Below are 18,176 nucleotides of genomic sequence, written 5' to 3' on the forward strand. Positions count from 1 at the left end.
CATACTGGGAATATTATATAGCGATCTCAATCTAATCTTGCACCGTGTACGTATTTTGAAGGGTGTTATTCTCAAGACTCACCTAGCGGGATTGGTATAATCATCTCCACCCTCCACAATAAAGGTATAAGTTTTTCCTCGCTCGACGGTGATCTCCGGGATCAGCAAATCATTGATATACCATGCGATGCCCCAAGAGGGTGTACCTAAATTGCAATAAGGATCACTGATTGATCTCGGCCTTAAAATACTGTATCATCTTAAGGGGAAAAAAGTCAACGGTAAACAATTTCAATATTATCATGATACTAATACTATTTAATATTTTACAGTAGAATAAATATAAAAAATATCTGCAAATTTATTAATATAACATATATTATTTTTATACATATATGTAATTAATACCTGTGATTTTTGAGTATCCTCTTTTCGAACCAGTCGGTCCAATTCTTGCACTGAAAAGATTCTTATCATTGATAACGGCCGGCGTCCAGGGTTCAAGATCAGGTTCGTCCGGAATATTGTACAGAGAATTTGTACAGTCGTGAACATTTCTCGACGTAAAATCGATACGAATATCCTCGGTAGTCTTATCGAATCTCTCGTGAGCATTTGCTTCGCCCTGCGAATTCAGAACTCCGATGGCAGCGATCACGCTGGTTTCCCTTTCCGGAATCATCCTGTCCTTCTCTGGCTCGTTGGTTCTCATCGGACGTGTGTACGTAACTGCAATTGAAATATGAATTGCACCACTCTAACAATAATTTCTGTTTCGTATACTTTAGTTTACTTAATTTATGACAAACATTCAAGTTGATGCGAATACATTCAAAAATAATTTTACACACGCTAGTTCTTATATACATTGAAAATCGCAAATGGCATTTATAAATATAGATTTTCAATTAACTATAAAATTCCTATATATATTCATTTGTTACATTTTTATTCTAATTTATCTATTAAATAAAATTGAACTGTTTTTTTAATGAAAAATTTCTCGTAAATTTTTATTATGTAACTGGTAAATTTATATAACTAGTAAATGTATCTCTTATATAAGACCACACATGTTTTAAGTCGCGTAAAGAGTAAAATTGTCAAAGAGAATAAACGTAACAATTAGCCATGTATTATTTTTCCGTTTCTATCGTAATATCGTCCTTTATAATGTATAGGATAGAAATGTACCCGTTGTTATGCCATTCTTCCTTTCCCCATGCAAGAGCACCACGTCGTTTCTCCCGCCGATCCTCTCATCCGGGCATACACCCTTCTTGCCATCGCACTGAGATAAGTCCGACATGTAGTAATCCTCGGCGATGAACTTGCCGGTTCGTTTATTGTATCCGATCACAGCGACGTCGCCGCCGATCATCTCGGCCTTGCCTTCCTCACCCGACAACCCGAACGCCACGTACTGGTCCTCCTTGATGCGTCCCGACAGTCGAATCTGCACGTCCTCACCCTTCAGCTGCCACTGCACTTGAATACGGCCATTTAGCATCTCTTTGCAGTTGTTCACCTTAGGCGTCGGTGTGCTGCTCGTCTGAAAAAGAAAATATCGCGAATCTGTGACCTGTGACCTCAATACGGGGAATTATCATCCGTACGGCAAAATATCGTGCATCGATCGCGTTGTACTTACTGGATTATACCACCATGGCGGCTATTCCATTTGAAAATCAAAAGCAACGTTATTAAAGAGAATATAATGATTGAATTTGAACGACAAACGTGATAACCAAGATTGAGAACTTCTCAAGATGAAATCCATGATCTTTCATTTCATTTAGCTTTAAGAAGATATTGGTATACAGTTGCTTAAAAATGACTAATAGAGTGTAAGAGCCTTGCCGGTACGATTTTTATTGAATCTAAAATTTAGCAGCTACGTGTATTTTATCATATAAAGACGCAAACGTTCCTCTTCACAGTGCATTCAATTCGTCTTCATTAAGGCGAAGCTTTTCATCGTGTATATACCGTATATCAAAGAGCAGAGCCGCGTATATTATCATTTCATAGCGAACGTTAATGAGGGTACGTAAGGCACGAAAGTTTGTGGGGCGTATCAAGATTGGAGAACTCATTTTGGTTTACCGTAATTTTCGTCTGGCCGAGAGCCGGTGGAACGTCGAGGTCCCTTGGAATTAGAACATGGCCGAAATTGTGTCTGTATTCAACGCACCACACCGCAAGCCAGCCGATGTCGTACACCGTCAAGTTCCCCGGCAAGACGATCTCGATGTCCTCTCCTTGGTATCCTCTTAATGGTGCCAAACTGTCGGCGGATTAGATGAGATTAATAATAATTTCAGTAACTTGAGTAAAATGCTTCAAATTAAAGTACGAGTACATGCAAGCTTTTGTAGAGAGAAACATTATATCTTTCAATTAATTAAATCTAAATATTAAGTAATGTTAATTTCTTAAATATACGGATACATGTACAAATATACATACAGATGGAGAAAATAAGTTTATAAAATGTATAACAATAAACTTGTTGCTTTAAAATAAATTATGCGATAATGTCTTTGGTTTTATTTATTTCCCGTATAATTTAATGCAGAGATCTACATCCTCTAGATTTTTTACAGGAGAATGATGATATTAGTTTTATGAAAATTAATTCATTAATTGTTTCAGACTGCTTCTGTCTCAACTGACCTGTCTACTTCATTGGGGACCTTGATACCAAAACGGCTGGGTTCTGAGCCGTTGCCTACCCAGAAGTAAGCGTCCGGTCCACCACCGTCGTAATGCAAATTTGGAATGTAGATTGTTTTGCTGTCTAGAATACTGATGTTGCCGCTGCGGAGGCCGTGCGCCAATCTCGAAAATTCAGGAAGCACTTGCAATTTCGGTACCTTCAAGTCAGACGGTATGAAAACGTCGCCGAAATCGACCTGGAACATGCGTGGAAATAACGTATTTATTTCTGTCTCCGTGCCCAACGATTCCAACAACTCTACGATTTCAATACTTTCATAGAGGGACGATGTTGACTTTTTAAATAAATATTCCGTACAGCTCTTCCCAAGTATCTTCTGTATCTTAATATTTTATTTCGATTGTTTGACTTTATTTCAATAATTTACGAACATTCTTATAATTTTGAATTATATAGAAAGAAGCTATATCACAGATTTTGATGCAACGCAGTAATGACTTTCAAAATGTCTTTCGTAGAAAAGAAAGAAGAAAACACAAATAAATATTAAATCACGCATATCCGATTATATATATTGCAAATATTTTTTATAGACTATATAATTTAAGCTATTTTATCATACAAAATCGTTCCGGCAAACCCGCTAGTTTAGCCTTTCAAAAGTGTGCATTTATATCTTCGCGGCGTCGTCGAAAGAGTCGATCTATCATCCCACCCAGCGTTCGAGTTGACGTACCGATGAGGGGTTTCGGCTCGTTTATATTCTAAGTTCCGTCAAACGTCTTAGTGTAGGGACACGAGAACGTGAGAGAAGGAAGTTGAAAAAAAAAAGAATGAAGAAAAGTAAAGAAAGAGAGAGTCACAAGGAGTAAAAAAGCAAGTTATCGGTCGAAAGTTCGTAAAATCCGAGAAACCGATTCCACCCTCCGTCGTATAGCAAGCGGGGCTGCATCCGTCCTCTTTCTCTAGGGAGCGTTTTATAGGAGAAAATTCAACGTTCGCGACGATTTCTCAGCTCATTCCGAAACCTCGAACAAATCTATTCGTGAATGGCGATATAGCGAGCTTATATTATACCAGCCCTTCGCGAACGGATTTTCTTCGTTTTCTGTCTTTCGCGAGAATAATATAATCGAGTTTCTGCTAAAAGGAAATCTTCCTTTAAAAAGCTTTCCTACATAAGCAAACTGCTACCTCAATTTTTCGAGATTGGATCTCTCAATATAAAAATACATATAAAAATAAATGTTCACAATGTTTATTAAATGTTGGACGCAATTGTTTTGGAATAAGGAAAAAACTTTTATTTTTGTGTTATGTAAAACTTACTATACAATAGGACTTTTGCATTAAGTACTTTTATAAATTTCTTTTTATCTGCTTGTCAATAATTAATTTCTTGAGTAATTGCGCCATAATAAATTTATGGACAATCGTCCATCAAGCAAATTAAAATGGAGATGCTATAATTACCGATGGAGAACTCGTCACTTTTGTAATTTCGCATTTCTATTACGATCAGTAACTGAGTAATTAATATTGAAATGAATTTAATTGGATTATTAAAACAGAAATTAGGTAAATGATGGTGTCTGCGAGAGATTAAATCAGGAAGATGTATATATGCGAGAAGGAGCTCCAGCCCCCGCAAATAGTTTGCTAACTAAGATTACGTCTTTGAAATCGCGATGAGCTATGATTTTCCCTGGAAACAGCTTCCCGAGGAATATATGCTCTGGAAGTTACAGAGTACATTTTGCTGAATTCTGCGTGCGGTACACAAATCAACGGCGCGGGAGTTTCTTCGGTTTTGTAGAAGTTCCTTTGTGCGACTATATACGAGGCCGTGCGCCAATTTCATCTCTCACAAGTACAACTGGCAAAATGGCTGGAAATTTTGACATTTGCATGTACTCACGCCATCATTTACATTTCCATTTCCGAGAAATACTTTACTCGCGTCTTTTGAAGCCTGGAAGCCTCTCATCAGCTCCGTAATTAATTCTCTCTCCGATGTCGATTGCCCTGCTTAACAAATTATCAAAAAAAAAAAAAAGATACCGCAAAATACTAAATAAATACAACACCGATCTTCCACTTTACCGAAATCATCAACGAAATCTCAGTTATATTGTTATAAAGATTATTATCGCACGCGTACTGAGAGAAAAATACGTAGAATTATAAGTACACAAAAGGGTTTATATTTTCTAATATCATGTCATGTAGTAACATTTATTATTTTAACAGACAAATATTAATTTAATTCTATCTATTAAATATGTGTTTTAATGACAAAAATTTGGATTTTGCTTTACTCATATTTTGATTTATACGATTTGCGAATTAAATATGTAATATAATTGCGTTGTAGGAATCATTAATTACTGATTAATTTATGGCCGATCTAAATTTTACACGGCCTTTGTAGAGACAATCTGCAAATAGGGAATACCAATTCCCCGATTTTTCGTGCGCGATTGTTTTAAGGGCTAAATCAACGGCACGCGGCCGCCCACTAATTTCATCATTAATAATAATTATTATCGACGAGTTGGGATGAACTCCCTCGAGACTCCGAAATTTGTATGCGCATTAATCCCATTTCGTTTAAGGGCTCGTCAATCATACCGCCCTCGACTAGCTGATGGCTCGGTACACGCCAAGCCCAGAAATGTTCTGTACGAATGAGCCGCGAGACGCTCTTAATGGCATTTTGAATGGAGCATACTTAAAATTGGCCTTCTAACTGCAGCCCTTCAATATAACTGAATAAAGGTTGTTCGACACTACTCTAAGAAACTAGCAAATATTTATCGATCAATTTGAAATTTTGCTTATTAAAGTAAACGTAAAGTTTTTTATTGGCCGATTAAAAAAAAGATCGGATGAAAGATGGAAATTAAAATTCGGTGAAAAATTAAAATATTTTTTTCATTATAGAATGACATTTGTTTATCACGAGAAATACCGGTTTCTTCTAATTTTAGTATACGCGTAATCGATAACAGCCACAAGCACTACAAGTTTCCGAACTAAATTTACGTTCGCAACTTCGACTGATTCCGGAGACTGCGGTAATAGCTCTTTGTAATGGAACGACAAGAAATTACTCCATTCAGCGACATTAACCTCCTACGTCGACGCGTATATTGGCAATAAATTTGATAACACCTACGTAGCTTTCCTTAATTATCGATGGCCTCCGGCATTAAACAGTGATACAGCGAACACATCCGTGTTTCCCATTCACCGAAATGAATGCCATGCCCACCTGCCGACGTATTAATTCGCGTCCCACGTCGCAACTTATAATAGAGAGAATGTGTTATAATTTTATAAAATATAGTTTCCTGCCAAAGAGAGAGTGAGCGTTAGCATGCCTGACGGTGCATTTCGAATAGCTCTCTGCTGCATTGAAAGTCAGGATATATATTGGAAAAATGCAATATTTTCACGTCTAATTTAAGCGACTTCGCGAGTATTTTTCATTCATTTGACATTATGTTATTGAACGATATGACGTAACATAATGTGACGTTATACGAAAAATATTCATAAAACTGGAACATAAAACTGAGATTGCAATCGCACATGTACAAACAATTAATTCTGCATAATCTGTACAAAAAAATAATTCTTCTCGTATATGATTAATAACTACACGGAGAGAATTCTTCGTTATATTTTACCGTTAAATTCACTACAAACTTGGGAAAACTTGGCAATCAATCAAATATTATCGGTAACGATAGAAATTTTGGAAATGTATGCAAAAGACATTTTAGAAACAACGTAATAAAAATTGCTAAGCAGATTGCTAATATTTGAAAAATTATTTTACTATATATTTTAGTAAAATTAATCAAACATATTTTATATTTTATTGTAATGGATATTAATATTTTTTATTGTGGTAGATATTAATCAGAATAACTCGCATAAATATCTTCGTAATACGTGGGACGTCGTCCCACAACTACTATGATTTTCAGGATAAATTCTAAGAGAAAATTCTCTCTGTGTATTGTTAATTTACTACGGGCTATTTTTCTCAAACGTATACCCCAACAGAATTATATCCTAATGATGTTAAAGACATTATTAATATGTCATTTGACGTACACCCTACTACGTGCACAACTCGTAATAAACGTGGTTAGATAAGACACGAAATGTGAAAAAAAAAAGAAAACAAGAAGACATTTAGTATTGCATAATGGAAAGTATAACAAGATATATTCGTATTACGATGACTGTGGGATTATCAAATATCCGACTGTTATCAGAGTTTTAAAACCACTTGCACCACAGATTCAATCGTGTAGATATACGGATACGTGGTATCACTCGATAACGAAGTATTGCCAATAATTAAGTGAACGGCACTCAAGTTGAGTGCACCCTAAAAAAAATCTACGCGAATATCGATGCGAATTATAACCCCGTATTATGATATAACATATAATCGTGAGAAGTAATTTGAATGCAGCTCGCAAAGTGGACCAATAAATTCAAGACGTAAAGAATACATAAATACATGTAACTGAAGCACTTTACTACGTTATATATATAAAAAGTATTTTATTTTTATCGGATTAAGCTATTCCATTCAAATCTATTATTTTATTACGAAATTTCGTGTAGAATTCTGAAAACTCGTTGCAGGCGCCCATTTAACTGGAGATTACAGTACTAAACGGTAAAGTGGCTCTTTTGAGAATTGGCGAGAGCAAAATTCAAAGAAGCCAGATTTAAATCAATTTTCTCAAGTTTTATAAAAAGGTCGATTTATCCACCGTCGCACCCTTCGATTCAATGATATCGGAATTCACGCCCTCGCCGTGATATATCGACCCTCCGTTAATTTTTCATCGAAAAACCGACAAGGTCCCACGAAATCTCGCTCGATTCTTCGCCGTTTAATCTTTTCGCGATAATTTTCCAAGAAAAGCTCGTTTTGATCCGATTGTTCGCGATTGACGACCGTTGCAAGAGGGCTGCGTATCTCACGGTTTATAAACCCGGGATGCGGCAGTACGGGGATTCTCCTCGTCAATCCGATACCTTTGATGTAGCCGTTACATCCCCCGATCCCTCGGAGATTTCGGAGCGGGTTCGTCCCGCGCTGCAACGTCCCGCGTCCTCCCTAATAGACTGTTTATCTCGTAAGCTCAGATTTAGATTCGGATTAGAGTCTATTATGCGAACTTCCCTACGAAAGCGTGTGCGTACGTACCAGGCAGGAGTGTGGCTATCTAAAGTGAGATACTAAGCAGTATCCTCATTTATTTTCTACCCTTCTTCATGGTAAAGGCAAGGATAATTGAGATGTTTATACTTATAAAATGAAGTTTTTGCTTATAAAATAATTTTTATGCTTATAGAGTTTTTATTTAAGATTATGCGGCTTGTTTTGAATTAAATTGACAGTATATTTATATGTGTGTGTATATACACATCGAACAGCTTTCTAGCTTGCATTTATATTTATCAGTAAATTCTCTGTAAAAAACATCCTAGCTGTAGCATTGATATAAACATACACAATTACATTTCGACGGTGGAACATCTCGTTAGAGAAGCTATTTTTCTATGGGGCTCACAAAAGATGTTTGCCCCTAAAACCCGTAAAATGCTCGAGACTCTCAAATATGATTACGAGAGATTCGCGTGATAGAATGCTCTCGATTAAAGTGTGACCGAATTAATGATCATCTTATTGTCATTTATAGCGAATGTTATTACTAATACACAGATATTTTTCGTGCACGATGTCTAAAAACTCATGAAAATCTTTGAAACATTTTTTTAGTATTTTACATAAATTCAATTTCGAACAGTCAGAAAACTACAGATATTTAAAATGATGTTTAAAAATATTAAAATTAGGTACAAATATAAAAAGTGATTTTATAAGAGATATAAAATAAAAATAAGAATACTTACAAAGATTGTTAAATGTTCGGCAAACGTCAATTAAGCGACTTACGAATCTTTCTACGTCTTCTAAACTTTTCCTTGAACATTCGTGAAATTTAGTTTCTTATTACAACTATATAAGGCAATTAAGAAATACTAACTTTGGAATTCAACTCTATTAGTAAGAAAAGTAAGTTTTTCTAGAAAGAAACAAACCTCGTTTTCAAATTATTATGCTTCTATGACTTCAACTCAATAATTGCTCAAGTCGACGTACTTCAGCTTCATCAGCATTGAAGAGTACTTCTAAAGAAGAACGAGAAACGAAGTACTTCATATTAGTCCAACCTTTACTTTTTTTTTCTTCGGGCGTTATGTTCTTTTGGGCTCTCCTTTGCATACAAATATATTTTGTAACTAAATCCTGAGATTTTTAGACAGATATTAATAATCAATTATTCGGCATATATACTCGAACATCGTCAAGAATATACAGAAACGTTATAATAAGCGTCAATATCAGTCTCATCCCCGCCCAAGAAATAATAAAGTAACGCATCATTCTCTCGTCCCGCGTATATATTACGGGGGCGTCTTTTCACCCCCCCCCCTCACTCAATCGGGGTCTGTGCGCTACTGATACACCCCCGTTACAACCCGTGGGTGGCTACTCGAGCAGTCGATATTCAATCAAATAAATCCCCCTAACAAACTGGAGAGTCACGGATAGCATCGAGAAACAATTCGTGAAGGGACGGGGGGATAAAGCACGGCGGTGAATCGGCGGGAGAGAGAAAAAAGGGGCAGATTGAGGGACAAAAATAAAAAAAGGAAAATGAGAAAGGAAGAAGGGAGCAAGCCAGACGGGAAAAAGAAACGAATGAGTACGAAGGGGGCATTACGTATCGCGGATATTCCGGTCCCGAGCCGAGGCTGTATATTATTTTAACGCCTTATCAGGTCTGTATCACCCCTCGTCGCACGGGGCGTCGTCCCCCACAACGCAATCGCCCCCTGTCGCGAGGACGTACGTCCTTTCGGAAATTGAGACATCAGGTCTCGTTAGCGCGTTGGCCGATGCAATAGCATCGTCCCTTGCGGCTATTCCATCGGTTGACTGCATCGAAGGCGCGTGTGACGATATAGTTTATAGCTTCTGTAACGCAATGCACGCATGTGATCATTCCTCAAGGGCTAGTAATATATACGCCTGTACTATAACACGGTGCTAATAGTAACAGCATTCATTGATAACGCTTAGAACTGGCTCTCTAGAGAGAGCCTGTACACACGAAGTACAAAAAAAATATATATATATATCGAACAGAGTATAAGAAAAAGGGATAAAAGCAATAATATAAGATGTTTTACTCTTAGATAAAAATAAGATAAAAATATATAAAGATAAAAAATAAGAGGTTTTTTAAACTACAAAAACAGAAAATACTTACATAAATAATTATATTAAAAAATTAAACTTAAAGGAAAAAAGAAACGAAATGTAGAGTTAACTAAATAAAAAACTATAAAGCAAAGACTATATAGGATTAACAAAGAACATGAAAAAGTAGATCGTAAATGAGTATGAGCTTTGAGTGAATTTTCCAAAGCTTTATATTACTGTTATAAAATTGGATCTATTATTCCAACACAGAAGAAAAAGAAGTGTCAAATCAATACTGATACCTATACTTGTATATACGCAAGAATACATAATCTTAAAATGAGACTATATTGCGTTAAACAAAAAAAAACTTGCTCGAATAAAGCTATTTGTATAGTTAAACGAAATTTTATGTAGGTTAATAAAAAAAAAAAAAGTTAAAATAAAAAGTTAAAATTCTTATAAAAAGATTATATGTTCTTGCGTACATACAAGTATATCAATGTTGATTTGACAGTTTTTTCTGTGAAGAGAGAGAAAGTTAAAATAAGAATTATTCTCATTAAAATTATGATCTTCTAAGTTTAAATATCCACGCCCATATTTCTTCTCTTATCTCTAGTTATTTTTTTAGATCTCTTGGCGTATAACTTCTTATAGTAATACTTTTTCGTAATAAGAACATTCCTTGTAGAGGTACTTCACATATATTTACCTCACGTAAGATTTTTACGTAGGAAAGAATCCAATGATCCCTATCGTCATTCGACAAGAGTAAAATTCGCACTAAAAGTACGGTGGTCTTTTGTGCAAACGTGTATCGCCTTGCTTAGCAAGATCGAAAAGTATCCTTTTACGAGCGTTCGATAGAATCCCAATTCAAAGTCGGAGGGCAAGCAATTGGCAAGAAAGCTGATCAAGCGAGAGAGAGAGGAGAGAGAGAGAGAGAGAGAGAGAGAGAGAGAGAGAGAGAGAGAGAGAGAGAGAGAGAGAGAGACAGTTCGAGGGAGATAGCAGGTTGAAACCAGAGTTAAAAAAGGCCTTCTATTCGCGAGATCGTTGATGGACTTTAAGTAGGTGATAAATTAAACGAGTCTTCCGCGTCCTCGTCTCCATAATACCTCTATATCTTTAGCCGCCAGATTTAATGGAGCTTTTTTAACCGAAACTTTTTTACTACCCCGGATAAGCTCTTGTTAAATATGTTCTACTGGGCCAGAGTCCAATTACGTGGGTTTCGAGCATCGTTTAAAAATTCACTTCTAACGGCGGGAAACTTGAGAGAGTGTAACGACGAACACTGGATACTTTCGTCTACAAAGGTAAAGTAGGTTCGTGAAGTTCAATGAAAAACGAACGACAAAACCATATCTTAGCTCGAAAGTGAAGACCATATAGCATATATAGTGATATATTCCACATCACAACAGGAATCAAATGTCACGTTACCAGAAGTACTGCTTGTTAATTTGGCTTAAGCAGCTTAACAGACAAAATTCCTTTTCCGTTTTCTTTAAGTCAATAAAATAAAGAATGGATATAGCGAGACTGTTTGGAGCCTGCGAAGATACAAGTTTCTGAGCCTCTCAACAGAAACGAGCAAAGAGAAGTTTATATTTTAAAAAATTGACGAATACTTTTATATACAGAGGATTTCGCGAGAATTGTGCCTTTTACATTTTATTTTATTTTCCATGTATATTATATATTTCAATATTTCCCGTATTAAATATTTAAATCGACCCGTCTTTCTTTTCCTTCTAAACTGACACTCGGAAACGATTTACTGAAATAATGATATTCTTCCCCCGAGTTCTGCAAAAATATTCGTAATCTCTAAAGATGACTAGGCCGGCTCTCCGGGTATAATATGACGATATTAGTAGCCCGTCCTGCCGTAGTATGAATGACGAAACTTTCCCGGCTACAGAAGGACCGGTGGGCGGTCCTCCGGGATACCTGGAACTTTCGTAAGCTCCCGTCCAATCGGCGTGTTGGAAAGCGAGAGAGGTAGATAGAGAGAACAGAGAGGATATAGAGAGGGACGCGGAAGAGGGGGGTTGGTAGGGTGCAGGAAACAGAGAGCTTTCTCGCTGGATAAAAATGACAACTTTTGCTGGAATACGTAATTGCGGTTAGATGAACGCGACGTAAATTTCGCTTTACTTTGCTGCATTTTTGCTTGCCTTTTTTGTTTCAAGTGTCTCCTGCAGTTATTTTCACATGCGCGTTTCGCGCGCGGTTTCTCCTGCTTTCCGTTGAACCGACGAGCCGACGACCTTTCTCGTCGATTGGTTCGCAGGTATTCGATATCTGTTTGAAGGGAAGGGTCAATGATTCCGTGTAGAAAGGAAGAAGCAGTTTCGCGCTGAAGTCAAGTCAGACATGATAGCACAGCGTTATTTCCTGTTACATTTAATTCTATGGAAACGAATTTCTTCCCGCGATACAAGTGGAAATATATACAATTGCAGTTGACATTCCACGTCGAAAAGAACAATTTCTGCTGTTTATTTTGCAAAGTCGCGAGCAATATTTTTTTCCCCCCTCGCATACTGAATGCTAAGCGCGTTTCCAGTTTCAGGCTGTCTCGTCAGAGAAAAACACGTGTATGCTTGCCGAATAAAGAGTACTGCAATATACGAACGCACGACGATAAAATAGAATACTAATAACGCTGTTTATACGGATTACTACAAAAAAATAACTTGAGTCCTCTTCTCGCTCGCGTTGTTACAGGTTATTTTTACGATGAGACTGCATTCGACTTTGCATGTACATTATTGCTTTTTATTTATTTATCATTCGTCGGAAAAACAAGTATATTTCTGCGAAATCGTAATGAAAATAGCTATACGCGAAGCCATTTTGCCCTCTTTAAATTTGCGCCGCCGCCGCGCCGCTCGTGCGCCACGAAGACCCGCGGAAACCAGTTTAACGTCAGCCACTTCGATTTATCCATTTTCGATCGAGCACCGCATCCCCCATTGATATCCAGAACGTCGCGTGGCCGTGTGTGCGTCAGTGAGATCGCTGCGTATTCGATGAGATCCGATACATTCGGCATACATCAGCATCAGCTGGAATATACACCCACGAGGACGAGTCGACGCGTAGGTGATGTCAAAATGGCGCGCGCGAGACATTTAATGCCCTTAGACCTTCCGCGAAAGATTACACGTGTACTCTAGTCTAGTGTGTACTTGACTCTGAAATTTCCTGACGTTAAGTCCGATTAAACGAGATTCGGTTTGTTGCGTGCCCCATTAAAACCATTAAAAAAACGCAAATCTCTCGAAGTATTTGCGTACATAAATCTCATAAATCCACCCATTACGGTGAAGTAATGAAAAATAAATAATGAAAAAAAATCGCCCGACTCGGAATGGAACATGAATATTAATATCGGTAAGTTTAAACAATAAGATAATGCGATAAGATAATGCGCGAAAGTTAACAAGTACAATGGTTGATCATCGTACGCGCCGGGTATCGAGTACGTTATATTGTGAAAGAAACCATTATCGCAATTCCCTCATATATTTTTCGAGCGCGGAAGTGATTGGATACGCGAATTACGCCGATAAATGAAAGCGAAATTTTTTCCTCTCTCTCTCTCTCTTCCTTTTTTTCTCCTTCTCTTTCCAACTCGTTTCCGAGGGATTATTTTAAAATTCTTTCTTCAAAATACGTTCTTTGTTCCAAATATAAAACGCTTAAAGGGTGATTGAACACATTGAGAAGTAGCACGGTGAAAAGATATTTTTCGTATCTCTTCTAACACGCGACAAAATAATGCGTTAATTGACAAGTCGAGAATCACCAGGGCGATTCGAGTAACATGCCATGGAATTAAGAACAAATTTATCCCTCCTAATAATATGATTTTTTTTTACTAACCGTCGAATAATAAATCTAATTGTCGAACGATTTCGAAAATTGTCTAATCAGAACCATCGCATCCGTGAGAAGACGCCGTCTTCAAGATCGAAGGCTCCGACCTTCGGAGGCAAACTCTTGGCCCTCGACCTCGACACCTCACCGGTCATCGGGGCCATGGGGTTGATCCCTCTACTTTCAAAATGGCGACGGCTCGAGATACGGAATACCGCGACAGAATCGGAGGAAGAGGGAGGGAGGGAGGGAGAGAGAGAGAGAGAGAGAGAGAGAGAGAGAGAGAGAGAGAGAGAGAGAGAGAGAGAGAGAGAGAGAAAGAGAGAAAGAGAGACGAAGTGCGAAGAGCAAGGGGGAGGATACGCCAAACAGTCGCAAAAGAGCGAGAGGGAACGAACGACGTGGAGCGAAGTGAAAAAAGGGACGAAAGCGTCGCGTCATTTTCCAGAAATGAACCAGTGGATAGACGGAGCGACAGCGTAGAAACGAATGGTAACAACAAGGAGCCACAGTTACGGAAGAACGAGGAGGAGACGCAGAATCGCGGGAAGAGAGAAAAGGGTTGCACGATGACAGAGACGGCCGACAGGACGAGGATGGGTGATAGGGTGGCAAGGGTGAAGAGAGAGAGAGAGAGAGAGAGAGAGGGGGGAGAAGGAGAGAGGGAGAGAGAGAGAAAGAAGAGAGAGAGAGAGAGAGAGAGAGAGAGAGAGAGAGAGGGAGAGGAGAGGAGAGAGAGTGAGAGTGAGAGAGAGAGAAATATATCCTCGACTACCATCCAGCCAGTCAGCCAGCCCCGGCCAACATCGACCGGGTATTGTCGCGTCTGCGCTTGCGTCACTGTTATCCAGGACTATCAACCTTGCCTCAATTCCTGATCATCCGTTTTCCGTGTCCCCGTTCGTGCTCGTGTGTGCGCGTGTGTGCCGGGGGCTCCGTGTACACGCACGTGTATACACGCGTGTATACGTGCGCGCCACGGACACGCGGCGTACGTACCCGCGGCGACTCGCGCGCGGATATCATCGTCCCTCGCGAGAGAGCGAGGCGTCCGTCATGCGTCGAACCCGATCTCGCGCGGCCGATCGAATCGATGGACGTTCGAGGTTTCTCGCATTCGCGGATAGTCATTTTCTGCATGATCAATGAAGCTCCAAATATGCGAAAACCGACGCGCGTTATCGGCGAAACGGTTGTTTCCTGTGGGAGCAGCATTTAACACGTTAATAACGTTGAGCCACTACGATTTTCTTGCCGACTCGCCGTTAGCGACGAAGGTAAACGTAATTACGTAAAATACACCAGTTGTTGTATTTTAATTTTAGTAATAGGTACACAAGTTTATAATAAAGTAAACTTGATCAATATTTTCTAATATAAGAATAAAAATATGTTTCACGAACAATATCTCTTAATGTTATTATAGGAAATAATTATGCTATTCCCTCTAATGCTAATAGATGCTAATTATAGGGAAGTTATCAGAACTTCCTATATATTTTTTGCCATCAGATTATTGAAATAATTAAAAATTTCTTTAACGAGCGAGAAAATAAATATAAAATAAATAAATGTATTACGAGTATTCACACATAAAAGACACTTTGTAAATTAAAATTAATATTATTTCATATGATCTTCAAATAAAGTGTAAGTATAAGTGTGAGTATATAAATATAAATAATTCACAGAACTTTAGAAAACCATAGTAGTTAATTTAATTACGTAATTTATTTTTTCTTAATTTAAAATTATGTATATTATTTTCTATTCTAATATAATATAATTTTAATTGTATAGGCGATGAATCGTAATCGGAAATTGTAAATACATGCCTTAACGGTTTGGTTAATTTGTCCACCGATTTGTAACATCGACATCGTACACGGAACTGCATGCCGATTGCTACTGTATCATCCAGTGACAAGTCGTTTGCCGATTTGTCAAGATTATTGATGGTCGTATCAATGGATAAATGCTTTGCGTCCGACTGCACTCGTCGTGCGAGTTATTGTTGCTTCAGCAAAATTAGTCCCGCAAAAGTATTCCAGTTAAAGCGAAGATATACGAATACCCGAGCGAATACCGAAGCAAGAACGTAGATAGTTGCAAGAATGTATATAAAAATAGTAATATAATACGAGTAATATAATACAGATTTGTAGCATTTACTACTGAGAAAAAAAGCTGTTGCTTCAATTAAAATGCTATCACGGAGTGCCAAAAACATAAGCAGTTTATTCAATTGTATTATTATTAGACCCAATATCTGAATTATTAAACCAATAATTTAATTATTGATTATTATTAGACCCAATATCTAAATTATTAAACCAATAATTTAATTATTGATTATTATTAGACCCAATATCTGGATTATTAAATCAATAATTTATTTATTGATTTAATAATCCAGATATTGAGTCTAATAATAATACAATTGAATAAACTATTTATGTTTTTGGCACCCCGTGATAGCACTTTAATTGAAGCAACAGCTTTTTTTCACAGTGTATAAAATTTTTTGCCTTTTTTTGGACAAATATAAAAAATTGTTATAGTATAAATAATCTCTCCTCATAATTTATACAAATATCAGTGGAATATATCTATATATTTTTTTTAATTATATGGAATATATGTGTAATATTTATACACGATTTGATTGTTCATATTTTTCTTAAATAAGAATCTAATCCGTTGGAGAAATAAATCATCAGTTGTCAAAAAATAAAAGTATGGTATTAAAAAAAATAGTTACATGTCACGTCATCGAAAGGGCTCATGAGAAGATATTTCAAATGTGTTATACGTCTCTCTCTCTCTCTCTCTCTCTCTCTCTCTCTCTCTCTCTCTCTCTCTCTCTCTCTCTCTCTCTCTCTCTCTCTCTCTCTCTCTCTCTCCGATCTAAAATCTGTAAGACTTTTTCCCAAATACTTCGTGCGAAAAGGCATTGCAAAGACCCCGTGTCCAATATGAAATCGATTATTAACGTTGACTTCGTCGAAGAAGAGATCCAACGGCATGGAATGGCTCTCGAAGTTATACGACGTGCTCGGAAAGCTTTCGCGACGCCAATACAACGAATGATGTCAATATAGGGGAAAAAATGTTTCAAAGCTTTTACGCACGCCGCCATGAACTTATCAATGTCGCTTTTATGTTATACATTGTTGACGGAATCGCAAAATCGCCCACACATGTCACTAAATTCGATTACCCCGCTGAAATGACTGACGGGTTACAGAGTTTCGACCGAAAACGATTTCGTCTCATGGTATATTTCCAGGTATTTATTCCGATATGCGATGAAAAAACGACAATCAAACGATGTGATGCGTTAAATGTACATTAATAATGCATTTTGTAAATAATAAATTTTACAAGCGTTACGAAAAATGGGCGTTATTTATTACCGCTCCTGTTTCCCGCATCCGTCCCATTAACGCTCATTTCGAATCAATTTGATCAAGTTTATGTAAAACAATGGGATTATAAATATAACAAAGAAATAATGGTGGATAAAAAAAGGTAGCAACAATAGTACAATGTATATTCGTTAAAAATTTCAATTTCAAATGGCTATAAATTTAAGTAATTGTCCCAAAATCTTTCTGCAAAAAAATATCATTAATATAAAGAACGCGGCATTAATTGAATGAACATTCTTCAATAGATTAACATAGAAAAATACTAAATGCTAAAAGCTTTAATAAATATATTAATGTTAAAAGGGTGTACGCGACATCGACGCATAATCTTATGCTCAGCGAGAACCCGATTTTTTTGTATGTTCCCTTTTGGGGACTTCAGGAATCCATTCTAAGCGGTTATTAAATGACGCTCTCGTGCAGGGTTGGATCGTCCACTTGGTGCCAGAAGCAATCGTACTCCGTCATCCCACTTCGAAAACTATGAGGCGTTTAATTAACTCCGCGGAGGCCGGGAAAGAGACCCGTAGAATTCACATGCAAATGCTCCGTGACACGATTGCGGAACAATCATTTCTTTTTCCAACTGAAACTCGGCTAGCAAAACCGACCGCCGACTTCCGACACTTCGCACCCGATAAATTTCACACGGAAATATCGTCATTTTAACATAAAAACAAAATCCACCGAAAAAACACGTGAAAAACATAAAAAGGAGACGTAACATATCTTTTTTTTTTTTTTAAACGTGTTGCTTTCTCAAAAAAATAGCGTATTTTATTTTTCAGTAAAATAAAATACTTCAATGAGAAGATTGCAAGAAAAAGTGAAAGAAAGTATATTTCCGTTATATAAAAGCGAGATG

At 37.3% G+C, this 18,176-nt stretch overlaps 1 protein-coding gene and 1 long non-coding RNA gene across 8 annotated transcripts in view; one reads left to right on the top strand and one right to left on the bottom strand.

Annotated features, from left to right (window-relative positions):
• Nucleotides 1-18,176, bottom strand: part of LOC143896393 (protein Skeletor, isoforms B/C) — a 71,571-nt gene that overhangs the window by 5,160 nt on the left and 48,235 nt on the right. For 6 of the 7 annotated variants that reach the window (XM_077408362.1, XM_077406127.1, XM_077409131.1 and 3 more), the window contains exons 5-10: nt 2,677-2,915; nt 2,107-2,287; nt 1,652-1,672; nt 1,195-1,552; nt 409-729; nt 83-206 (exon numbers count right to left, since the gene is read on the bottom strand). In XM_077408362.1, coding sequence (XP_077264488.1) covers nt 83-206; nt 409-729; nt 1,195-1,552; nt 1,652-1,672; nt 2,107-2,287; nt 2,677-2,915 — 1,244 coding nt within the window. The remainder of the gene's footprint in view (nt 1-82; nt 207-408; nt 730-1,194; nt 1,553-1,651; nt 1,673-2,106; nt 2,288-2,676; nt 2,916-18,176) is intronic. The other variant, XM_077405301.1, reaches the window with a different exon arrangement.
• LOC143908634 (uncharacterized) lies at nt 14,599-17,057 on the top strand. The gene is made up of 2 exons (XR_013260203.1): nt 14,599-15,157; nt 15,681-17,057. It is a non-coding gene; the product is annotated as an uncharacterized LOC143908634 (long non-coding RNA).

The sequence above is a fragment of the Temnothorax americanus genome, unplaced genomic scaffold (assembly GCF_048541705.1).
Source record: "Temnothorax americanus isolate GAGA-0224 unplaced genomic scaffold, ASM4854170v1 Scaffold1, whole genome shotgun sequence".
Lineage (NCBI taxonomy): Eukaryota > Metazoa > Arthropoda > Insecta > Hymenoptera > Formicidae > Temnothorax > Temnothorax americanus.